General features: G+C 37.7%; 1 protein-coding gene across 10 annotated transcripts in view; it reads right to left on the bottom strand.

Annotated features, from left to right (window-relative positions):
• Window positions 1–27,458, bottom strand: part of DIAPH2 (diaphanous related formin 2) — a 981,259-nt gene that overhangs the window by 332,047 nt on the left and 621,754 nt on the right. For all 10 annotated transcript variants that reach the window (XM_055563965.1, XM_055563958.1, XM_055563957.1 and 7 more), the window contains one exon: window positions 18,774–18,898. In XM_055563965.1, coding sequence (XP_055419940.1) covers window positions 18,774–18,898 — 125 coding nt within the window. The remainder of the gene's footprint in view (window positions 1–18,773; window positions 18,899–27,458) is intronic.

The following is a 27,458-nucleotide window of genomic DNA, read 5'->3' as shown; positions in this document are numbered from 1 at the left end:
GACAATCTACAGCCTTGACGGACTCCTTTTCCTATTTGGAACCAGGCTGTTTTTCCATGTCCAGTTCTAAATGTTGCTTCCTGACCTGCATATAGGTTTCTCAAGAGGCAGGCCAGGTGGTCTGGTTTTCCCATCTCTTTCAGTATTTTCCACAGTTTATTGTGATCCACACAGTCAAAGTCTTTGGCATAGTGAATAAAGCAGAAATAGATGTTTTTCTGGAACTCTCTTGCTTTTTCCATGATCCAGCGGATGTTGGCAATTTGATCTCTGGTTCCTCTGGCTTTTCTAAAACCAGCTTGAACATCTGGAGGAACTCTGAATGCAGAGTTCCAAAGAATAGCAAGGAGAGATAAGAAAGCCTTCCTCAGTGATCAATGCAAAGAAATAGAGGAAAACAACAGAACGGGAAAGAGTAGACATCTCTTCAAGAAAATTAGAGATACCACGGGAACATTTCATGCAATGATGGACTCAATAAAGGACAGAAATGGTATGGACCTAACAGAAGCAGAAGATACTAAGAAGAGGTGGCAAGAATACACAGAGGAACTATACAAAAAAGGTCTTCATTACCCAGATAATCACGATGGTATGATCACTCACATAGAGCCAGACATCCTGGAATGTGAGGTCAAGTGGGCCTTAGAAAGCATCACTATGAACAAAGCTAGTGGAGGTGATGGAATTCCAGTTGAGCTATCTCAAATCCTGAAAGATGATGCTGTGAAAGTGCTGCATTCAATATGCCAGCAAATTTGGAAAACTTAGCGGTGACCACAGGACTGGAAAAGGTCAGTTTTCATTCCAATCCCAAAGAAAGGCAATGCCAAAGAATGCTCAAACTACCGCACAATTGCACTCATCTCATATGCTAGTAAAGTAATGCTCAAAATTCTCCAAGCCAGGCTTCAGCAGTACATGAACCGTGAACTTCCAGATGTTCAAGCTGGTTTTAGAAAAGGTAGAGGAACCAGAGATCTGTACTGTGTAGGTAATCTTATCTAGTCTAATGGCTTTAAACACCATTTAAGTGCTGGTGGTTTCTAAATTTTTATCTCCAGTTTGGGTCTTTCCTTATAGTTTGGTCTCTAATGTTCAAACATTCTAGGCTTTGCATCTCCAGTTGTTTGCCTAACAGTGTCTCAAATTGAACATGAAACTAAACTCTTGATTCACCAGTGCCACAACCTTCCTTCTACCTCTTCCAGTCTCCCTCATCCCTGTAATGGTCATTCAATTCTTTTCAATCCTCAAATGGCTTTCCATCATACAATAAGGTCTTCACTACCCTTTTTCCTTTTGACTTTCACTCTCCCACACTACAAAGCAGCCACAATGGCATTATTGCTATTCCTTGTGTGGGGGAGAAAATTTTGTCACCCTCAAATATCTCTTTAGCAAGTGGATGGATTATTCTGAGCTGAAAGCAATCAAGGAAGACTCAGGAAGAACCTTTGACCTTTCCCCTAACTGCCTTTAGAACATAGAGGATGTATTCCAAGCAGGGAGCTATCACTATGGATAACTAAGGTATGAACTAGGTATGTAGACAGGGAGGAACGTAGCTAAGTCTGTTGGTTAAAATTCCTCTGTGTCCTACCCTCTCTGCTTGGCCCAGCAAACATTTGTTTACCACACACTGGTTTTTCCAATTCCATGTCAACTGCCTTCCTTCCATTTGAAGTTCTACACCACTACCTCCCCCCTCTCCCCGCCCCTGCATAAATAATCTTTTGTCTTTAGCTGAAGATGGTATTTAAGGTGAGGGCCTTGGCCACTTTGGACAGTTACTCAGTTTTCTTGGGTTATTCCCATGGACACATGTTACCAGACTTTTGTTTGATTTTTCTCCTGTTAATCTATTATATCTCATGTTAATTTAATTCTTAGACCAGCCAGAAAAACTAGAAGGGTAGAAGGAACTGCCCAACACTTACATGCTTTAAGCATGCTCATGTTCACACCTTAGAAACACTAGTTGTCCCTTGTGCATGGAAAGTTCTCTCAGTTATTCACAAACTTCATCTCCTCATTTGATTCAAATCTCTGTTTAAATGTCACTCCTTTATAAGGGTCCCTCCTTTTTTTTAAATAAAAAGAAATCATTCTTCATCCTTTTGCCTATCTTTTCTCATCACATTGATGTCTGGTATTATACTACAAATTCATTTTTTGACTGTCTATTGCAGTAGCATATATGTTCAAAGACTGATATATCTATGTGTGTGTGTGTGTATATTTTTTAAGTTTCTCATCACTGAAAAAAAGAGAGCTTGCTATACAGTAGGCATTTGATAGATATTCCCTGAATGAACACATGACTTTGTTATCAGTAAAAATGGTATAACATTATATTAACATCAATACTGGTAAAATGAATCAGAGAGGAAAATAATTCAACATTTATGCATTTAATGTTTGAGTGGAACAAGGATGGATAGACTACCTTAGATTAAGAATATACGAAGGTTTTAGAGCTGCAAAACACATTCGAGATTACCTAATATAATTCCTCTGTACTTAAAATGTATTTAATTGCATAACTTTGAACTGAGTCATTTCATTTCCCTGATTTCCTGGGTTCAGGCTAATTTACTGAAAGCTGATACTTTTATTTCCTCTAAAGAAAATGATTATTAAAACACTTTATTTTTAATAATATTAATAGTTAAATGTAAAACAATGACTTACTAAGAGGAAAACAGGTTAAAGTCAGAAATCTAAAGACTTTTAGATCAGTAGTAGAATTATTAACCTAAGCATATCTTAGCATTTTATGCTATGAAAAAGATAAAAAACAACATATAAACAATGCAGAGAAAACAGTGATGCAATATGCCCCATTTTTAGTGTGACAATGTACATTTGAGTTAATAAAGAAATCTTTAATTATCATATTAATAATGTTAATCTCATTACTCTTTTGGTATTTCACACACATGCACATGCACACACATATGCATGCATATGCACCAACACAAGACTCAAATCAAAAGACCTGCCATGTTTTTATAAACTTATAATTGAAAGATATGACCTTACAATCCAAACTAGAACTTTTGGTAATTAAAGAAAACATCATTTCAACACCTCAACTTCCTTCAGGAAGCAGAGTTTCTTCTGTAAGACTAACCCATGGCAGCTGCATTTCATTTTTATTTGAAAAGACTGATCCAATGTTTTTATACCTCTCAATTAAGCTGTTGAAATGAAAAAAGTAAATGTTGAAAATGGAAACCATTGCAGTTAAGCTCTAGGTAAATGAGTAATGGGCAAATCTCTGGTGGTTTGAAAGTTTGGTTTGGATAAATACCTAAATCTATTAGAACTTCTTTAGCTAAAAAATTCTAGCTCCCATAAGGTTAGTAGAGCTTTAGGTTTTTGCACTGAATCTGACACAGCTTTTCAAAAATGCCCACATTCAATCCCTGGCCAATAGTAAAAGCAACTTTAGGAGAAAAAGTTAAAAATTCTTGAAATATAAAATGTCTTCAGTATTTGGTTCCATTTGAGAGATTTCTAACTCTCCAACTTTAAAACTCCACTAGAATTATAAATCCAGCAAGACCATGGACAAGAAACTAGATGTATTAGAATTACTAAGGACCAAATCATCAAGGTACCAAACTGTCAAATATTTTTAACACCTGCAGATAAACAGGCAGAACTAAAGGTTCATCTTTGACTCTTCCATGACTTCTTATCCATCCTTCACATCTCAGCTCAAGCATCACCTTCTCAAGAGAGCTCTCCCTAACTAGGTTGCTGACTGGTATAGCATTATAAATCTCTTTCATGTCACTTGCCATGGTTGCTTGAGGAGTTATTTAATGTATATCTCTTCCAGGACACTAAAACCTCCCTGAGGCTATGTCATGTCTTACTATTCCAAGTATCTAGGACAATGTCGGGAACATAGTAAGAATCGCTAAATAAATATTTGTGGAATGAGTAAATCCTCAAAAACATCAACCAGGTACAAGACAATATAACAGCTTTTGTTATGAAACATGTCAGGATAGACATGAGAAAATAAAATAAAATTTTAAGATATAAAATAACAATATTATACAAATGTAAGCTTTTTATTGCTGTATTACAAATCCAAATTAGAGAGCAGTTAAATTGAATGTGAAAAAAAATTCATCTGCCCCATTTGATAGACATGTACACAATCTTTCTAATACTGGAAACAATTCTGACTTTAGTCATTACTTGGTCAATAGTTGGCAAGTGGCAAGTATCACCTCATTTTAGCAAATACCACGTGGCAATTGGAAACAGGGAGAGAACTATAACTAAAGATATTTGTCTTTCAGCTCTTTCAGTTCAGTTCCGTCACTCAGTCATGTCCAACTCTTTGCGACCCCATGAATCGCAGCACGCCAGGCCTCCCTGTCCATCACCAACTCCTGGAATTCACTCAAACTCATGTCCATTGAGTCGGTGATGCCATCCAGCCATCTCATCCTCTGTCATCCCCTTCTGCTCCTGCCCCCAATCCCTCCCAGCATCAGGTCCTTACAACCCACCAAATACTGTTCAACCTCTTCAGGCCAGCATTCTTGATTTTTTTGAATTTGAGTTTTTACTCATTTTCCTACAACAAGGAATTACAACTAATTTTCACTACTCTGAGCCAAATGTGTATTTGATATTCTTTTGACACATTCTGGATCTTTACACATTGAGTCTTTGTTGCTAACTTTGCTGGTATAACTCTCCATGAACCCTTCCCCCAAGTTTTCAGTCAGTAGTGGTCTGAAGTCAGAAGTGGTCAAGATGATGGATGTGAACACTATACAGACTGGAAGTCTTTATGAATGTACTGGGATTTATTTTACAGAGCAATTTTTCCATTTTATATTGCATTTATTATATTCATATTGTCTTATAATATGAGTATATTGTTCACTTTGTTTATTAACTTATATGTTCTGAAATAAAAGGTCTACTACTACTACTAAGTCATGTCAGTCGTGTTCGACTCTGTGCGACCCCATAGACGGCAGCCCACCAGGCTCCCCTGTCCCTGGGATTCTCCAGGCAAGAACACTGGAGTGGGTTGCCATTTCCTTCTCCAATGCATGAAAGTGAAAAGTGAAAGTGAAGTTGCTCAGTCGTGCCCGACTCTTAGGGACCCCATGGACTGCAGCCTACCAGGCTCCTCCATCCATGGGATTTTCCAGGCAAAAGTACTGGAGTGGGGTGCCATTGCCTTCTCCGAATAAAAGGTCTACATTTTAGTTATTTTTATATACCTCACAGACCTAATGCTTTGTTCACGTGGCACATGCAGGCATTAAAAGAATGATAATACACATAAGGGCAAAAGGGAGATACAATCTTTTGTATACAAAAGGAAGAGCAGAGGGCAAATTGTCTGTGTCAATTATATACTGATATCTGAATATATAGGCAGATATGTTAAATAACCTAACATATATGCCTATCATATGGCCTCTTGATGCCTATAACCAATTAATTATTTTCAACATGAAATATGAATTTAAGCTATTTAATTTTATAATACAGGATTCAGGACTCATTGGACAAAATAAAGTTTAGTAATAAAAAAATCCTAAATGTAAATATAATAAGGCCTATAATGTTTAGTTGATCACTTCAAATCTTAAACTCTGACTCTCCTTCCATCCAACCCTAGAATATCTGCATACAGTCCACTATGGGAGAGTTCTTAGAGTGCAAATCATTTTCATATTTATCTAATCAGACACAACTAGTGAGGGGCTTTGGTGGTGGGGGGTGGGGTTGTTTAAATAGACATTACAAGAATTTCAAAGTCAAAGAGAATTACATCTTGGGTGACCTATGAGAGGATGTAGCAAAATATTATTAACTACTACCTCTGCAAAATATTCTAACATCCTTGAAATAAAATGTCAACAGAGAGCAAATCATGCAATTCATTCATTCACCAGACATGTATTGAGCCCTACTATGTGCCAGGCCCTGGGTGTGCAAAAGATGATCAATACAGAACCAACACAGTAAGCTTCCTGCACACAGAGAGCTTCTGTTGCAGCAGGAGTTGAGTCTTATCTCCTCCATGAAGCTGCTCCAAACCACAACCTTCCCTATCTGGTGAATTCTTAATACATTTTAAACCAATGTTGTAAACAAGCAGGACCTTACGGGGCCTTCCAGTTATAGACTTCCCCTCACCCCCAATGTCCTCTGCCTGCCTCTTGTTTGTAGAAAGGCTATAAGCTTCCCAGGCCTCCCATGAGTCACAAAAGCCTGGCTCAAGAATGAATGATTGAAAGGATGTGACCATATAGCAACAAAAATAGTGATTGAGCCAGGAAAACTGGTAAGAGTTTAAACAGTAAATCAATCACATGGCAGTACCAGAATCTTTAGTTTCTCCCTGAAATAGATAACAGTATCTGAGGCACATTTCCTGAGTTGTTTTACAGATCCTAAAAACCCTTACCAAATGGAAGAGGTTAACTACTTGATGACCATGAGCACATAGCCCCCCAGACCTACTAGGGCAGGAAGATTGCTATGTTAACCCCTATGACACAGTCATGTTACCTCACCATCAACCAATCAGAGAATTGTGCATGAGTTAATCACATACTCTGTGATCCCACTCCCTCATCTGGACTTTAAACATGCTTTCCTGAAACCCATTGGGGAGTTCGAGTGTTGTGAGCATTACCTGCCCCAGACTCCTTGTCTAGTGCCCTGAAATAAATGTTGCACTCTCCTTTACCACGACCCAGGGGCAGTAGATTGGCTCTTTGCATGTAGGCAAGCAAATCCTAGTCAATCTAATCACTCTAGGACCACAGCCTTGTCTAACTCAATGAAACTAAGCCATGCCTGTGGGGCAAGCTAAGACGGGCGGGTCATGGTGGAGAGATCTGACAGAATGTGGTCCACTGGAGAAGGGAATGGCAAACCATTTCAGTATTCTTGCCTTGAGAACCCCATGAACAGTATGAAAAGGCAAAATGATAGGATATTGAAAGAGGAACTCCCCAGGTCAGTAGGTGCCCAATATGCTACTGGAGATCAGTGGAGAAATAACTCCAGAAAGAATGAAGGGATGGAGCCAAAGCAAAAACAATACCCAGCTATGGATGTGACTGGTGATAGAAGCAAGGTTCAATGTTGTAAAGAGCAATACTGCATAGGAACCTGGAATGTCAGGTCCATGAATCAAGGCAAATTGGAAGTGGTCAAACAGGAGATGGCAAGAGTGAATGTCGACATTCTTGGAATCAGCGAACTCAAATGGACTGGAACGGGTGAATTTAACTCAGAAGACCATTATATCTACTACTGCGGGCAGGAATCCCTCAGAAAAATGGAGTAGCCATCACGGTCAACAAAAGAGTCTGAAATCCATTACTTGGATGCAATCTGAAAAACAACAGAATGATCTCTGTTCATTTCCAAGGCAAACCATTCAGTATCACAGTAATCCAAGTCTATGCCCCAACCAGTAATGCCGAAGAAGCTGAAGTTGAACGGTTCTATTAAGATCTACAAGACCTTTCAGAACTAACACCCAAAAAAGATGTTCCTTTCATTATAGGGGACTGGAATGCAAAAGTAGGAAGTCAAGAAAGACCTGGAGTAACAGGCAAATTTGTTGGTGATGGACAGGGAGGCCTGGCGTGCTGCCATTCATGAGGTCACAAAGAGTCGGACATGACTGAGCAACTGAACTGAACTGAACTGAACTGAAGCAAATCCAAGTTTGGTTCAGAAACAGTGTCACCCAATTAAACTTTATAAAACACCATCCTTTGAATACTTTATTTCTCATACACATGCTCTTAACTAAATATTAAGCTTCTTTAGAGCAAAGAATATTTTCTACTTCATTTTATGTTTCAGTCCCATGATAACTAATAGTGCTAGGTTCTGGAGTAGCTGCTTAAGGAATAGATGTTGATTGACTGATAAAAACATGGAAGGAAACTTATTTTTGAACATAAAAAAATTGTTGGTACATTCAGTTCTTAATTATCTGCGTTGAGGGAGATAGTTAATGCAAAACAAAGAATAATATACAAGCCATTTCCATTTGGCTTTGGAATGTATTTCCATACTTCACTTTTCATTTGGGTCTATTGCTTGGCTTGAGATTACATTTCCAACAAAACAATAAAGCTGCCATGTGAATTTCCAACTGTGATCAAAGCTGGAATGCTCTCTCACTACAGGAAAAAGAGGAAGAAATATTGAAATGGCCTATTGGATTTTCAGCCTGCACTACACTCATTTACAACGAAATCAGCTTGGACTGTTTGTTGCTATCTTCTACTACTTGTACCTCCCTGACTACATGCCGTTTTGAAAGCATTAAACATAGCTGCATGCTAGTTTATAGGTGTCCTAACATTTAGAATATTGCCTTTCATTGAGTATGCAAGTATCTTCAGATTCCATTTGTTGCTTCTTTCTCTCTTATACCTAAGCGAAAAAGATAGTAAAAGTCACTCAGTTGTGTCTGACTCTTTGAGACCCCATGGACTGTAGCTTGCCAGGCTCCTCTGCTCATGGAATTTTCCAGGCAAGAATACTGCAGTGGGTTGCCATTTCCTCCTTTAATGGATTTTCCCAACTGAGAGATCAAACCAGGGTCTCCTACATTGCAGGCAGATTCTTTACCCTCTGAGCCACCACAGAAGCCCAAGTGAAAAAGATAGGCATTTGTTTAATCCCAAACATCTGGAAACTCCCAGAATAATGAAGTGAATGCCTCCTGCTTCTTCCATAAGCACTTACTGCATGAATGTACTTTTCTCTTTCAGTCTTAACACACACACCTCCCCCCCCCCCCACGACTTAGATAAAATGAAGGTGGACAAAAGTAGATCATGGTTGTTTACAAAGAATAATTTTCCTTAGGGAAAATAAATTATTTCCCATTTGTGAGGTTTAGAGCAGAATGGTCATTAACACCTGGTATATAGGTTCTTCATTTTACAAAGCATGTTCAAAGTCATTACTATACCTAGTCTTAATAACAACATATGTGAGGTGGACAAGGCAAGCATTATTCTTTCAGCTTTACAAATGGGGAAACAGAGTGTCTTTCCTAAGTTTACAAAGACCATGGCTAAAACTTAGGTCTACTGATACACATTCAAATGTATTTTCATTCAAATAGATTAATAAAAAATGCTTTGCATTTGTACAGCACACTAAAGTTCAAAAATACTTTTATATATATGGGGTAAATAAAATGGACAGAAAGTATTTCTCAAAAGTGTGCAGAATGAAATTGGCTCTCTTTAGGTTTGGAGTCAGGACCATAATATAGAAATCTGGAGATGAGTAATTGAGCAGAGTTGCTGTACACAAATTTGATAATGCCTTAGCTGATATGAAAAATGCTTAACTAAATGTTTGCTTTTGATAAAGAGGAGTTGGGACTTTCACCTCTTGCAACCAATTTCAACTAGGTTACTCATGACTTTTCTTACTCAAACATCAGCTGGTGACTAGGTAATATTCTCCTTCTCACTGATGACCTTGGGAAAGCTTTTCTATAGTTTCTTTTTTAATTTTTCATTCCTTTTCAGTTCTCACCATCGGTGAGTGCCTTAGCTTTATTTAAAGGAGTCACTGATATGTAATCCTTTCAAGTTGATTTTAATTTTAAATGCTTGTCTTATATATGTGTATGTGGATGGATGGATAGATGGATATTTGTGTATCAATATATCCATCATCAAGATTTCAGCTGAAAAAGTTCAATGATGTTTGTTATGTATATCTTTCCATTTCTAACTTCAGTAATGAATTGGGACAATAATAAGTAATTACCCTATTTCACCTTTGCAAAACAAAGGAGAGTATTATTACATGTTTACTGACTTGCTTTCTTTTCAAGTATATTTTTTATTTCTACCTTATAAAGCTAATTCACTTCCCATATCTCAAAGTTTAAAACCAGAAGAAAAGATCAGGTGCTGTTCAGTGAAAAGCTAAGTTTACTTGCTATAGTATTCAAAAGTTACCTCAAAAAGATTCTAACTAGAAATAACTGAACAGACATCTGATACAGAAAAGGACACTAATAAAATCTGTCTACATTATACAAATAGTACCTGATTGAGACACTGCTGCAAGAGTATATTAATTGACTCATACTAATGTCACCATCATTGCCTATAAACTGTGCATTCAACATACCATGCCTGCCTTTCATAATTGAAAATAGTTTTAGTAAATTTCAAATAACCAAAAGAAACAAATGATGGCTACAATATCCAATTTAAGCTCTATCCCCAGATGAGTCTCTAGTGGGCTGAAAGGGTTTAAGCATCCTTTAACTAAGCAACACGCTCTTTTCTCACCATTAGCATCATGCACCAAATGTCTATCAATGCCCTTAAAAAAGTTTGAAAAATGGAGCTCATGGTAATTTCAGGCTGCCATTGAAACAAGCAAGACATTTCAAATAGAAAATTTTTGAGCTGACTGATCTGAAAAACTATATGCTCCATTGAGACAGTTTCTTAGAATGTGATTTCTAAGCACCAAAGAGATAATTCTTAATACCTGCATTTTAAATCAAAACATACAGGAATAAAAGTGGAAACATGTTATACCCCTTTTCCTTTTGTCAAACTAAAGTTATGCCAGGATAACAAGCTGTTTTCTACTTACTTGCTAGAATGTTATTTAATATTAATCATTATTACAATGACTTCTAACATATTAAATAAACATTTACAAAGGACAATTTTCCAAAAAGCACTGTGCTAAGTTTGTTGTACTCAAAGATGAATAAGGATTTCTGTCTCAAAAGATTTTATAACCCAGTGTACAAAACACATACACACAAGCAGAGTATAGTCAAGTCAGTAAGTACAATGATCAAAATATTAAAATGCTATGAGAACACACGGGACAAGGAAAGTAATTATGTTTGCTATGATTAAGGAAGACTTTGTGGAGGATATGGTATAAGTGAGTAGTTAATTCTTAAATTAATTTGAAAACCTTTCGAAAATATTTTTTTTTCCTCTGAAGCAACACATAGATTCACAGTCAACAAATGTGAATTTCATCTCAGATTTATGAAGCTTTCTGACCTTAGAGGCAGCTTGATACCATGGTTACAAGCACAAGGCTTGGAGTCTGAAGCTTGGAGCTGAAGGAGCAAAATTTACTTGAATTCTGGCTTTCATTAAATGCCAGACTTGAAATATACATGATCTTGCACACGTTTGAACCTTTGAACCTCTATAGCCTCAATCCTCACATATTTAAAATTGGGTTAATCATAGTACCTACCATATAGCAAAAAGCAAAGGAGAAAAGGAAAGATATAAGCATCTGAATGCAGAGTTCCAAAGAATAGCAAGGAGATATAAGAAAGCCTTCCTCAGTGATCAATGCAAAGAAATAGAGGAAAATAACAGAATGGGAAAGACTAGAGATCTCTTCAAGAAAATTATAGATACCAAGGGAACATTTCATGCAACGATGGGCTCGATAAAGGACAGAAATGGTATGGACCTTACAGATGCAGAAGACATTAAGGAGAGGTGGCAAGAATATACAGAAGAACCGTACAAAAAAGATCTTTATGACCCAGATGATCACAATGGTGTGATCACTCACCGAGAGCCAGACATCTGGAATGTGAGGTCAAATGGGTGTTAGAAAGCATCACTATGAACAAAGATAATGGAGGTGATGGAATTCCAGTTGAGCTATTTGAAATCCTGAAAGATGATGCTGTGAAAGTGCTGCACTCAATACGCCAGCAAATTTGGAAAACTCAGCAGTGGCCACAGGATGGGAAAAGGTCCGTTTTCATTCTAATCCCAAAGAAAGGCAATACCAAAGAATGCTCAAACTATCACACATTGCACTCATCTCACAAGCTAGTAAAGTAATGCTCAAAATTTTCCAAGCCAGGCTTCAGCAATACATGAACCGTGAACTTCCAGATGTTCAAGATGGTTTTAGAAAAGGCAGAGGAACCAGAGATCAAATTGCTAACATCCGCTGGATCATGGGAAAAGCAAGAGAATTCCAGAAACAACATCTATTTCTGCTTTATTGACTATGCCAAAGCCTTTGACTGTGTGGATCACAATAAACTGTGGAAAATTCTGAAAGAGATGGGAATACCAGACAACCTGACCTGCCTCTTGAGAAAGTTATATGCAGGTCAGGAAGCAACAGTTAGAACTGGACATGGAACAACAGACTGGTTCCAAATAGGAAAAGGAGTCCGTCAAGGCTGTATATTGTCACCCTGCTTATTTAACTTCTATGCAGAGTACATCATGAGAAACGCTGGGCTTCAAGAAGCACAAGCTGGAATCAAGATTGTTGGGAGAAATATCAATAACCTCAGATATGCAGATGACACCACCCTTATGGCAGAAAGTGAAAAGGAACTAAAAAGTCTCTTGATGAAAGTGAAAGAGAATGAAAAAGTTGGCTTAAAGCTCAACACTCAGAAAACGAAGATCATGGCATCTAGTCCCATCACTTCATGGGAAATAGATGGGGAAACAGTGGAAACAGTGTCAGACTTTATTTTTTGGGGCTCCAAAGTCACTGCAGATGGTGATTGCAGCCATCAAATTAAAAGACGCTTCCTCCTTGGAAGGAAAGTTATGTCCAACCTAGACAGCATATTAAAAAGCAGAGACATTACTTTGCCAACAAAGGTCCATCTAGTCAAGGCTATGGTTTTTCCAGTGGTCATGTATGGATGTGAGATTTGGACTGTGAAGAAAGCTGAGTGCCGAAAAATTGATGCCTTTGAACAGCGGTGTTGGAGCAGACTCTTGAGAGTCTCTTGGACTGCAAGGAGATCCAACCAGTTCATCCTAAAGAAAATCAGTCCTGAATATTCATTGGAAGGACTTGATGATGAGGTTGAAACTCCAGTACTTTGGCCATCAGTTGCAAAGAGTTGACTCATTGGAAAAGACATTGATGCTGGGAAAGATTGAGAGCAGGAGGAGAAGGGGACGACAGAGGATGAGATGGCTGGATGGCATCACTGACTCGATGGACATGAGTTCAGGTAAACTCCGGGAGTTGGTGATGGACAGGGAGGCCTAGGCGTGCTGTGATTCATGGGGTCGCAAAGAGTGGGACACAACTGAGCGACTTAACTGACTGACTGACTGACTGACCCTATTGTATTGCTTTGGAGATCACTTGAGATTGTATGAAAGTCAAAGTGAAAGCCACTCAGTCCTGTTCGAGACTCCATGCACTATGCAGTCCATGCAATTCTCTAGGCCATAATACTGGAGTGAGTAGCCTTTCTCTTCTCCAGGGGATCTTCCCAACTCAGGGATCAAACCGCAGTCTCTTGCACTGCATGTGGATTCTTTACCAGCTGAGCTACAAGACACCTATATATTCTTAGCACTGTGACTGACACATGGCATTCCCTAAACACTTGCTATTATTCATATTTTACTATCATTTTTATTGTTATTACTACAAGTGATTATACCTTCTATTGCAAATTACTGTGCAAATAATTGAAGTTAAACACACACATACACACACACACACAAACTTGCTTTCACTGCCAAGGGTCTGGGTTGAATCCCTGGTCAGGGAACTAAGATCCCACAAGCTGTGTGACGCAACCAAAAAAATAAATAAATAAACTTCCAAAATGTGATGAAGAGTGCATATTTCAAAGAATGCTAACAATCTTCCTTTTTTAAAAAGCAGTCTTTCCCTGCTATTACTGACCATGCTCCCATGCTTACTCTCTCTCTTTTTCTTTCTTTGTTTTTTTTTAATCCTGGGCCTTCTCTCCCTGAGCAGTCTTATGAAAACCAGTTTTGCTTTGAACTTCCAAATTTGCTGAGTTTGAGACCAGCAGGCAATTGAACCAGTGAACTTCCCTGTAGTCTAGCCTAAAGCTCTTGATTTTTCAGGAGCTAGAAAACAGCCAAGATTGGTACATTCATAATGGGAAAAAAAGCCTTGCTGTTGAGATTTCTGTTTTTTTTTTTTTTAATGGGCATTTACTTTACAAAGTATGAATCACCCTCTCTCTTAAACCTGTTACTGGCATGTTCTCAAAGGTGACTAATATTGCTGAGGTTTAATAATAATTGTGTGAGTTTTTCATCTTTCCAAAAATTATTCTCTTAATAAAGAAGAGTGGAATAAAAATTGACATAGCTACAGTGCAGTAAAGACCCCAAATCTATTCTGAATTGACTGGTCAGGGCAGTGTGCTTCTTCCAGAAATTGATTTTTAAACACTTCAAATGACTCTCCCTTCTACTATGAGGAAATCTGAGGTGTTGATAGTGAGCTGACAGAATGTTAATATCATTAACATTCTGTCAGCTCCTCTTGTCAATGTGTTAATGGTGCCCCTGCTACTCAGTCCTCCCTGCCCTCTGGTTGGTGAAATGACTTAGCCAGCAGTCAATCAAAAAGCTAAGCTGATTTGGGGCAATAGACAGCTCTGCCATTGACAAAATCTATGTGAGCAAATGTGGTAAGAAATTTGTCAACAGGATATAAGCAGTAAGGTCAACACTGTGGGTAATGTGCTTTTTAGACAGTTGAAGACTGGACCTCAACATATATTTTAAAGTCTAAGGAGCCCTCTTTTAAGAATGGGTTTTCCCACAGGAAAAAGCAAGCAGCAGTAAGTAAAAGTGATGCATGGATTTAAAAGAAAGAAAGAAAAACTCTTTCATACTCACGTGATTGGTCAAAATACAAAAGCTGAAAAACTCAGAATCCATATATAATGTCAAGTTCAAGAGATGGGTCTCAGGATCGACAAGCAGACCACTCACAGTGTTCCCTCTCACCTCTCTTAAGCATAGGGTATTTTTCAAAACTTTGAAACCAACAGTGATTCTGAACCTCACCTCACCAAGTTTTGCAAAAAGTGCCAAAACACAAAGATTACCAAATTCCTGGTCACCTTAAAACAATGAAGCTATGACAATTAAATGTGTGGGTTGTTGAGGTTATCCTGAGACAACCTGAGCTCACCATGGTGACACAGGGACAACTGTGAACAGTTTCATCACCAGCATGGAAAATACGCGTTTAAGGGACAGGGACATTTTTTAAAGGCTCAAGAGGGTGAAATTGATCAGTATCTGATACACAGTGAACATTCAGCTAATGAGTGAACGTTACCATGTTTATAACTTACTAAAAAATGAATATAGATTCTATTTTAATTCACTGACCAAACAATTGAACCTAAAACTTCCAATATTATTATGATGAGCATATTGACATGAAGAATACAAAGCACTTTGCTTTTAAAAAAAATCACAACAGCAAATTTCTCAACATGGTATCTATATTTTTGAAGCATGTGTATTTCAAAATATATGGTGCTATTATATCCAATAACATATATATATATATAAAATATATTATATAATATATCCAATAATGTATTATATCCAATATTATATCCAGATCATCCCTTTTCATCCTAGAACCTCCCTACTATGATTTATGAGAGAATTTTCTCTATTTCCCTCTGCTTTACAGACTTACAAAATTAATCTTGCTTTGTTTAGTCTTTCCACCTTTTTAAAAAAATTTAGTACAAGCAAACAATTTGGGGTAGAGAAAGAGAGTCAGAGGTGACAAGCTTCATTCTAAAGCCCCTGACTATTGTTTGAAAGTGGAAAGTGAAAGTGAAGTAGCTCAGTCGTTTCTGACTCTTTGCGACCCCATGGACTGTAGCCTACCAGGCTCCTCCATCCATGGGATTTTCCAGGCAAGAGTACTGGAGTGGGGTGCCATTTCCTTCTCCAGGAGATCTTCCAGACCCAGGGATTGAACCCAGATCTCCTGCATTGTAGGCAGACGTTTTACCATCTGAACCACCAGGGAAGATAGGAAATAGCCTGGCTTACTCCATTCATAGGAGAGGTTTCATTCCTTTTTGTTTTTTTTGACATTTACTTTTAAAAGATTTGGTTATCCCTTCTAACTGAGTACACTTTACATGCTCTAAAAAGGTGATTCAAAATTACTCAATTTCCTGTGAAGATGTATATGAAGAAAAGTTTTATAACTACAAGAACAGCTAACTACTCTTTCAACAATATCCCTTTTGATGTGTTAAGTAAAAGGAGGATCTTGGATTAGATGACCTCCATTGTCTCTAGCTATATTATTCTGTGATTTAATACATACTTATTGAATGCCTTCATGTTGCTAGGTGCTTCACGTTGGGATGGGCATATCGGAATTAACATGCTGGACATGATCTTGGCCATTAGGCCAGCAAGACAGAGAAGTGAATAAATGCCAGACTGTCAGCAAATTGTAGTCAAGTTTTCTACCTTGTGCACTGTTGTATTTTCATGATTTGGTAATGCCAAGCATATTTTTATGTATTCCATCAATAATGTGAAAGAACAAGGGTGAACATAGGGTGCTATGGGACTTAGACCAACCTAGAGATCTGGTGAAGATTCAACCTACATATTCATTGCCTTCTGGCCTTCATGCCACTGCTGCTAACTATAGCACCCATCCTTCTAAAAGTCTAGAGTGGCACTGCTATTCAGTTTTTGCACTCACAGGCCTTATAGAGAGGTTACTGTTTAAGTAAAGGTAAGATTACCTTCATTCAAGAGATAACTACCTCCATACTTGTGCCTATAGTTACTCAATTTAAAGGGCCACTGACCTAAAGTAAATTAATTTATTGGCAGGTGGCAGAAACAGTGGAAAGATCATCCAGTACAAAGAATCTTACACTAAAAATAGGATCATGGTTCTAATTTTAAAACTGAATCCAGTATTCCACAAGGAAATATCCTTCTCTTTTGAAATTGCCAAAACAGTAGAAAAAAAAATTAAGTAAGCACCAAAATTCATATAACATATATACATATGATGATTAGACCTTTTGTTTGCCTTTTTCTAGAAGATCCAACCTCTCAGTGGTTGTCCAAGGGGTCTTCCTAAGCAAGAATAATTTGAGTACAGTTTTACCATTGTAATTTATTAATTTGGAGTTTTTAATCAACTCCAACCAAAAGATAGCGTCAATAGTCTACTTTTTCTCTAAAATAAATTGCTATATATTTCATTTTGTTTCTAATATAATATCCAAAGCAACGGCTCCATACATTTTAATATAGTTTTCAATCCCCATGTAGACAGTCACACTTTGGTGCCACTTAAATGAAGAATAACCATTCATCCGTAACATATAGATACAGAAGGCTCTGGATTTTCATTCTAAAGCACTTAATTACATATAACGAGAGAAATAAAATAGAATCCAGGCCAAGTTCATGAGGGCTTGAAATTACTTTTCTTTTTCGAAATGAGCAACAAAGATTCCTCAATGTTGCATGCTATTGTGTGGCCATATGCCAACTGTAGAAGAAAATATTAAAAAGAAAAAAGGGATCAAGAATTAAATACAGATATGTAAGGCAAGAAACAAAATCAAAAGGTGAAAACTGTAGGCGGTGCTTCCAACCACAAGACAATATAACAATTTTGAAAGAAAAATATAATCAGCAACAAAGTTAAATCTTCATATTAAATATTTCAATGTGGGCAGCTATGTAATTAAAGGTTATTTTTGAGGATTTCTTGCCTCCAATCTCCCACAAACATATGTTCCCAATATTCTTATTTACATAAGTACTCAGCATCACTAAAGGACCACACAGAATACAGTATTAATTTATGAATCAAACATTGAAAATGAAAAAAAAAATTTTTTTCATATAAACATAAATTGCCATTCTTAAGTAATTCAAGTTCAGGACCATAACTTCCAAGCTGGGCAGGAAAGAAAGCATATGAGAGAAGAAAAAGACAATAGATTTAACCTTGAAACAAGGTGACTGCCATATAGTTGTTGAAATAATTTACTTATTATCAGATAAAGAATTTACAGTATTTATTCCCTCTAGAGATATAAAATGGTGAATAAATCTGCAGTTCAAGATATTTATTTAAACCCAGAGGAGGAGGATATGGTTTTAACTTTTGAAAACCAAAATAGAAAAAAAAAAATCAGCTCTAATATAGTTTATCTTTAGATACCAGATTTAACATTAAACAGTTCAAGCTAGTTATCATTTCTCAAGTTTTCCTTTCATATAATTCTGTAATTTATATGAATATACTGTATGTAAAATAGGGATTTAAAAACATTTATGTAGCAGGCAATGATAAATGTTACACGGATAGCTATTACAATTTACTAAAATACATATCTACTGATCAATTCATCTATCCATCCATCCATGCATCCATTTTATTCTTCATAACCTTTCAAACTACTGATAACAGTTATCCTCTGATTGCCCTTGAAAATGTATGTGCCTCTCAGAAAATACCTGCACATACACAAAGGGAACAACAAAAAAGAACTTTGACAAAAAAATTTCTTTTATTGATCATTTCCTTTAAAAAACTGGTTATAAAAGGAGAGTCTTTGTTTTGTTTTAGGTCTTATCAAACTTAATAAGACTTACCTTGCATATCTTGTAGGCCTTCAAATGAAACTCTTCTCTGAGAAATGGCATTTTTCTTATATAATCGTTCCCTTGCCTACTCTATGATTCAAAATGTCATGAACTAAAATTTATGCTGCTGATATAAAAACAGCCTATACACAAATTCATCCAAACCATGTGAATAGAATGCTAAGTTTAGAACTAATCACAGGGTAAATAGATATTTGGATAGACAGACACACACACACAGACACACACACACATAGAAATTAACAAATAAAATGCTTAAATAAAGGATATTGTCATCTTTTCCACAAACTTATCATGTTGATTTTCTGTTTTGGGGAATTGCTTGATGTCACGTTCCAGATGGACAATTTGTTGTTCCATTGCTGCAAGGTTGCTCTTGAGAATTTGAGCTGAAACTAAAGAACAATGTGCAAAATGTTTAGAATATTTTACCAGGTATTCCACAAAACAACTAAAAGAAAACCATATCAGTTCAAATATTTTTTTAATATGGAGAATAGTTTCATGAAACCAACTCACATTTTTCTCAATTATTGCTCATAAAATGTCTACTCTCCATGAAAGAAGTTTTGAAAATGTATGATATACCAAATCATCATGTTTAATATGGGAATGTCACTTCATTCAGCCATTAGCTCAAATGAATCCGTTTCTATTTAAATTTATTGATGGACTTCCTAATATTTCATTCTTTAAAATCTAATGCGAAGATTAAAGAGAAACTAGGGTTCAAAGAGATCCTATCTATTTAATGCATGTTCTTGGCTATGTAAGTGATTAAATGTTAAATTACATAAAAGGATCAAATATTTTCTTTTGTTGAAAGATCCTGATTCTTATAAACCAATATCTATGGTTTAAATTCCTGAGTTTAGTACTTTTCATACTCAGAGACAAGAAAAATAACTGTTGATGTGAACAATTTAGAGCAAACTATAGTGAATACATATGCACATGCACACCCACAAAGCTTTGGTGAGCCCTCAAACAGGTTCATTAGTTGCCTTAATTATCCCTAACATTTTCTGCATTTTTCTTTTTCTCTTCTCATTGACAACCAATAATTTTAAATAGTATATTCAAAGTGCTCTTAAATATGTGCACACTTTCCAGATCTCTCAGGATGCCTTCTTTTCACAGGGCTACCTTTTTTTTTTAAAGCTTATACTATTTTACAGATACTCTATTACTCCATAACTGCCAATTATATATGAAGACAATTCTATCAATATCAACAGTATTTGACAGAGTTCTAGTTGAAAAGACAAGGTAAGTATTAAAATTTGATAGGTAGCCCACGACATTGATTTTTAAATCCAGGTTTCTGAAACACAGTTCTTTTCATTAAAGGACCATGAAACAGAAATAGAATAATATTACAATTCTTTTTTTTTTTTTTAAGTAAATTGCAGTCTCATTCAGAGGCGTATTAGAATTACAATGAATAATTCAAGAGACTGACAAAAATCAACCTCTTGGCAAATTTCAGCCAGTCTTCTGATATAAATTCATCATGCTGACATACACACCTATATAACTCAATGAGGAGAAATTGCTTAAATATACTTGGAAGTTCAAGAGAGTGAAAATCAAATACCAACACTAAAGACAAATTATTTTTTTCCTATTAATCTGTCAATACAAATAGCTAGGTCCAATTTAGTTCCATTTGTTTAGATCTGACAAACTTGGAGATTATTCCTTATTGGAGAAGTCAAAGAGTTTTGCCCTGCCAAAAATGTGCTAACGGCTCAGTAATCATTGCTTGCTTTATTTAAAGGATGAATTTACTGTGAAGGAAACCATTCTCTCTGAGTTTAAAGCTGAATTTTTCCACTTCAGTTTTTCCAGGAGATTCTTACTAATTATTCAAAAGGCTTCTCCATTCCCACTCACTTGATGGGAAGCTGAAGATATGAAATTGACAAGTTGTTTATGTCATTTAGGCTACATGGAAGAAATAAACTCATGATAACTTTCTGCAATAAACAAAATGTGCCCAGAGGCAAAGTTTATGTCACAATGGTAATTCCAATAGTAAAAACGGGATGATCTGAGGACTGTTCTGATTGTTCAATAAAGAAACAGCCTAATCAAGTTGCTATATACACAAACGAATAGAAAACTCAAATAACAAGAGGCATTATTTTTAATTCAGTGAAATTGCTTTTACCCTAAAGTTGAATTCTGAATAAAACAATATTTTCTAGACATCTATCCGCCTCAATTTCACATGTCAAATCCTTAGACCTCTATAAATCCCTCTAGAGCTCTAGTCCAAATTCTCTAACATTTATAGACACTTCTATTTCTTTAAGCGATCTTCCACGTATCACCTTTTGTTTTAAGTGAGAGTTTTTTTTTTTTTTTTGGCTTTGTGTACATAAGCACAGAGTCTCTGCTCTAAACTGTCAGGCTACTTAATAGTAAGATCCCTAACTAACACTTTGCTTTTCCCTCAGTACTTATCATATACTGTACCCAATGAATGCTGTTGAATGAATATGTATACGTCAATGAGTTTTGAACTGGATTTAAATGTATGCCCACTTCTGCAAATGGATGTGTATGTAGAAGTTAGATACAACAAAAGTAATCAGAAGTTAGTTAATTATTAAGTGAAAATGAAAAGGAAGTAGGAAGTTGCTGCTGCTGCTGCTACTGCTAAGTCGCTTCAGTCGTGTCCGACTCTGTGCGACCCCATAGACGGGAGCCCACCAGGCTCCCCCATCCCTGGGATTCTCCAGGCAAGAACACTGGAGTGGGTTGCCATTTCCTTCTCCAATGCATGAAGGTGAAAAGTGAAAGGGAAGTCGCTCAGTCATGTCCGACTCTTAGCGACCCCATGGATTACAGCCTACCAGGCTCTTCCATCCATGGGATTTTCCAGGCAAGAGTACTGGAGTGGGGTGTCACTGCCTTCTCCGAGTAGGAAGTTGAAGTCTATCTAATATATAGAGGAGGCAGGGTTGCAGGATATGCTTAAATAAAGGGGAAAGTGAAAAACTGAGATAAGGAAAAAAAGTAAGGGATACCTTTTCCTAAGCTTCTCAGTCCTCCCCTTGTAATAAACTATTAATATTATGCTGGAACAAAAGAAAATAAAATACTAGAGATGTGAGAATCCAAGAATTTTAGCACACTTGCAAATTTATAGCTGCATTAAAGAAAAAATTCCATTATATAAAATATATCTCTTTAAATTGTTGGAATTATGGTATCTTAGAGTTGGAAGTGACATTAAAGGAGATATGGACCAGTCCCCTCAAGGTTTAAAAGCTCAGATTACACAGCATCATTGTTAGCCTTCCGAAATAGAAACAGACTCACAGACATAGAGAACAGACTTGGGTTTACCAAGGGGGAAAGAGAACGGGGATGGGAAGGACTGGGAGTTTGGGATCAGCAGATGTAAACTATTACACATAGAATGGGTAAGCAATAAGGTCCTACTGTATAGTAAAAGGAACTACATTCAATATCCTGTGATAAACCATAATGGAAAAGAATATATGTATAACAATCACTTTGCTTCATAGGGCTTTCCAGCTGGCGTTAGTAGAAAAGAACTCCTCTGTCAATGTAGGAGACATAAGAGATGTGGGTTTGATCCCTGGATTAGGAAGATTCCCTGAAGGAGGACATGGCAACCCACTCCAGTATTCTTGCCTGGAGAATCCCATGGACAGAGGAGCCTGGCAGATTACAGTCCACAGGGTCACAAAGAGTTGGGCATGATTGAAGCGACTTAGCATGCACACATGAATCCACTTTGCTGTACTGCAGAAATTAACACAACACTGTAAATCAACTAAAGTTCAATAAAATTTACTAAATAAATAGACAGACAATCTCCATTCCCAGAAAACAGAGCCTATGACAAAGCTTGCATGTAACAGCTTTATCAGTAGTGGGGTTTAATCCCAGTAAAACAGGCATGAGGGAAAAGAGAAGAAAGCAAATACAAGAGAGGATGTTACTGAACTGGCTATACCTTTACAGAAACTATAGCTGCTTGCTTAGTGTCTCAGGTTGTCTCTATCAGGGCCACTTAATGGGTATGTGAACCATGAAGTCACATGGGGCCCCAGGCTTAAAAGTGCTCTGTTCTTTGTTTAAGGTTTTATTGTCAGCACTTTGAACTTCTTAGTAATATTTCAAACTAGGCTTTGCAATTTCATTTTGCACTGGGACCCCCAATCATGAATTCAGTCTTGGACTCTGCATAAGACAAATAAAGCAACTTCAACTTGAAAGAGTTGGTTAAAGGAGGTGAAAGGTTGACGTGGTGAACCTTATTCTCTCATTGGTGAAATTCTATTTCAAGAGATGTGAACTTCCAGGTCTGGCTGAGGAGCACGACAAGTGGCCCCAGACTGGAGAGAGGGCCTTGGCACAGAAGGGATACCCAGAGGTATCCCTTTACAGAATTTACAGAGGATTCACTCTATCCCTGAATGGCTTATTTCCTTTTTGACAGTTGATATAATTAGAAAAACTTTATTTGCTTATAATCAAAATCAGCATACTTGCAGTCTTCTTACCCATTAGTCCTCATTTTGCCTTAAAGCAACATTGCTTAAGTCTACTTCCTATTTTATAGGAAAGATGTCCCTTGCATCTTCTTAATCTGCCAGGGTTACAAACTTGCAGTTCCTTCAACTAGTCCTCCTAAGGTATAAGGGTTAGTAATCACTTATGCTCCTAATCAATAACTAACATTTATTGACTATTTACTATGTGTTAAATACTATCTATGCCAAAGCCTTTGACTGTGTGGATCACAATAAACCGTGGAACATTCTGAAAGAGATGGGAATACCAGACCACCTGACCTGCCTCTTGAGAAACCTATATGCAGGTCAGGAAGCAACAGTTAGAACTGGACATGGAACAACAGCCTGGTTCCAAATAGGAAAAGGAGTACGTCAAGGCTCTATATTATCACCCTGCTTATTTAACTTATATGCAGAGTACATCATGAGAAACACTGGGCTGGAACAAGTACAAGCTGGAATCAAGATTGTTGGGAGAAATATCAATAACCTCAGATACGCAGATGACACCACCCTTATGGCAGAAAGTGAAGAGGAACTGAAAAGCCTCTTGATGAAAGTGAAAGTGGAGAGTGAAAAAGTTGGCTTAAAGCTCAACATCCAGAAAATGAAGACCATGGCATCTGGTCCCATCACTTCATGGGAAATAGATGGGGAAACAGTGGAAACAGTGTCAAACCTTATTTTTGGGGGCTCCAAAATCATTGCAGATGGTGACTGCAGCCATGAAATTAAAAGACGCTTACTCCTTGGAAGGAAAGTTATGACCAATCTAGATAGCATATTAAAAAGCAGAGACATTACTTTGCCAACAAAGGTCCATCTAGTCAAGGCTATGGTTTTCCCAGTGGTCATGTATGGATGTGAGATTTGGACTGTGAAGAAAGCTGAGTGCCGAAGAATTGATGCTTTTGAACTGTGGTGTTAGAGAAGACTCTTGAGATTCCCTTGGACTGCAAGGAGATCCAACCAGTCCCTTCTAAAGGAGATCAGACCTGGGTGTTCTTTGGAAGGAATGATGGTAAAGCTGAAACTCCACCTATTGCGAAGAGTTGACTCATTGGAAAAGACTCTGATGCTGGGAGGGATTGGGGGCAGGAGGAAAAGGGGATGACAGAGGATGAGATGGCTGGATGGCATCACCGAATCAATGGACATGAGTTTGAGTGAACTCCGGGAGTTGGTGATGGACAGGGAGGCCTGGTATGCTGCGATTCATGGGGTTGCAAAAAGTTAGTCACGACTGAGCGACTGAACTGAACTGAAATATTATCCTCTGTTCAAAGATCATGGCCCTGTCATGATGAAGGGGCTTGTATAACTCAATGAAGCTAGGAGCCATGCCATGCAGGGCCACCAAGGATGGATGGGTCATAGCAAAGATTTCTGGAAAACAACAACAACAACAACAACAACAACAACAAAAAAAACATGGTCTACTAGATGAGGAAATTGCAACCCACTCCATGAACAGTAAGAAAAGGCAAAAAGATATAATACCAGAAGATGAGTCCCCCAGGTTGGAAGGTGTCCGATATGCTACTGGTGAAGAGCAGAGGGCAAATACTAATAGCTCCAGAAAAAATGAAGCACCTGATGCAAAGTTGAAACAACAGACAGTTGTGGATGGGTCTGGTGGTGAAAGTAAAGTTCAATGCTGTAAAGAACAATACTGTATAGGAACCTGGAAGTTAAGTCCATGAATTAAGGTAAACTGGACATGGTCAAGCAGGAGATGGCAAAATTGAACATCGACATCTTGAGGAATCAATGAACTAAAATGGACGGGAATGGGAAAATTTAATTTGGATGACCATTATATCTACTACTGCGGGCAAGGATCCTTCAGAAAAAACAGAGCAGCCCTCATAGCCAACAACAGTCCGAAATGCAGTATTCGGGTGCAACCTCAAAAACGACAGAATGATCTCCATTCGTTTACAAGCAAATCATTCAACATCACAGTAATCCAAGTCTATGCCGCAAGAACTGATGCTGAAGAAGATTAAGTTGACTGCTTCTATAAAGACCTATAACACCTTCTAGTGAAGTCGCTCAATTGTGTCCAACTCTTTGCAACCCCTTGGACTGTAGCCTACCAGGATCCTCTGTCCATGGGATTCTTCAGGCAAGAATACTGGAGTGGGTTGCTATTTCCTTCTCTGGGTGATCCCAGGGATTGAAGCCGGGTCTCCCAGATTGCAGTCAGACACTTTACCCTCTGAGCCACCAGGGAAGCCCAATACCTTCTGTTTCTTCTCCATCATAGGGGATTGGAATGCAAAAGTAGGAAGTCAAGAGATACCTGGAATAACAGGCAAGTTTGGTCTTGAAGTATACAATGAAGCAGGACAAAGGCTAACAGAGTTTTGTCAAGAGAACACACTGGTAATAGCAAACACCTTTTTCCAACAACACAAGTGATGACCGTACACATGGATACCACCAGATGGACAATATCAAAATCAGATTAATTATGTCCTTTGCAGCTAAAGATGTAGAAGCACTATACAGTCAGCAAAAACAAGACCTGGAGCTGACTTTGGCTCCGATTATGAGCTCCTTATTGCAAAATTCTGTCTTAAATGGAAGAAAGGAGAGAAAACTACTAGCCCATTCAGGTATGACCTAAATCAAATCCCTTACAATTATACAGTGTTAAGTCACAAATAGATTCAAGGGATTAGATCTGACAGAGTACCTGAAGAACAATGGATGGAAGTTCAGGACATTGTACAGAAGGAAGTGACCAAAACCATTCCAAAGAAAATGAAAGGTAAAGAGGCAAACTGGTTGTCTGAGGAGGCTTTATAAATAGCTGAGGCAAGAAAACAAGTGAAAGGCAAGGGAGAAAGGGAAAGACATACCTAACTGAATGCAGAGTTCCAGAGAATAGCCAAGGAGAAATAAGAAAGAAAGTGAAAGTCACTCAGTCATGTCCGACCCTTTGTGACCCCATGGACTATACAGTCCATGGAATTCTCCAGGCCAGGATACGGGAGTGGGTAGCCTTTCCCTTCTACAGTGGATCTTCCTGACCCAGCAATCAAACCAGGGTCTCCTGCATTGCAGGCGGATTCTTTACCCACTGAGCTATGAGGGAAGCCCAAGGAGAGATAAGAACGCTTCTTAAATGAACAATGCAAAGAAATAGAGGGAAAACAACACAATAAGATGGACTAGAGATCTCTTCAAGAAAATTTGAAGTATCAAGGGAACAAGGATGGGCATGATAAAGGACAGAAATGGTAAGGACCTAACAGAAGCAGAAAAGATTAAGAAGAGTTGGCAAGGACACACAGAAGGACAAAAAAGACCTTAATGACACAGATAACCATGGTGGTGTGATCATTCACCTAGAGCCAGACATCCTGGAGTATGAAGTCAAGTGGGCCTTAGGAAGCATTACTAAAAACAAAGTTAGTGGAGGTGATGAAATTCCAGCTGAGCTATTTAAAATTGTAAAAGATGCTGTTAAAGTGCTACACTCATGTCAGCAAATTTGGAAAACTCAGCAGTTGCCACAGGACTAGAAAAGGTCAGTTTTCATTCTAATCCCAAAGAAGTGCAATGGCAGTGAATGTTCAAAACTACTGTACAACTGTGCTCATTTCACATGCCAGCAAGGTTATGCTCAAAATCCTTCAAGCTAAGTTTTAGCAGTGTGTGAACTGAGAACTTCCAGATGTACACTCTGGATTCAGATGAGGCAAAGGAACTAGAAATCAAATTGCCAACATTCACTGAATAAAGGAGAAAGTTCCAGAAAAACATCTATTTCTGCTTTATTGACTACACCAAAGCCTTTGACTGTGTGGATCACAACAAACTGGAAAATTCTTAAAGACACGGGAGTACCAGACTATCCTACCTGTCTCCTGAGGAACTTGTATGCAGGTTAGGAAGCAACAGTTAGAAACAGATGTGGAACAACTGACTGATTTGAAATTGGGAAAGGAGTATGACAAGGCTGTATATTGTCACCCTGCTTATTTAACTTATATGCAGAGTTTGCCATGCAAAATGCCAAGCTGGATGAATCACAAGGTAGAATAAAGATAGCTGGGAGAAATATCAACAACCTCGGATATACAGATGATACCATTCTAATGGCAGAAAGTGAAGAGGAACCAAAGAGGCTTTTGTAGTGAAAGAGGAGAGTGAAAAAGCTGGCTTAAAATTCAGCATTCAAGAAACAAGATCACAACATATGGTCCCATCACTTCATGGCAAATAGAAGGGGAAAAGGTGGAAGCAGTGACTGATTTTATTTTCTTGGGCTCCAATATCACTGTGGATGGTGACTGCAGTTATGAAATTAAAACATAAATGCTCCCTGGAAGAAAAGCTATGATCAACCTAGACAGTATAATAAAAAGCAGAGACACTACACTTTGGC

The sequence above is a fragment of the Bubalus kerabau genome, chromosome X, assembly GCF_029407905.1.
Source record: "Bubalus kerabau isolate K-KA32 ecotype Philippines breed swamp buffalo chromosome X, PCC_UOA_SB_1v2, whole genome shotgun sequence".
NCBI classification, from domain to species: domain Eukaryota; kingdom Metazoa; phylum Chordata; class Mammalia; order Artiodactyla; family Bovidae; genus Bubalus; species Bubalus kerabau.
The sequence above is the reverse complement of the archived record's forward strand: the minus strand, read 5'-3'. Positions and strand labels throughout refer to the sequence as shown.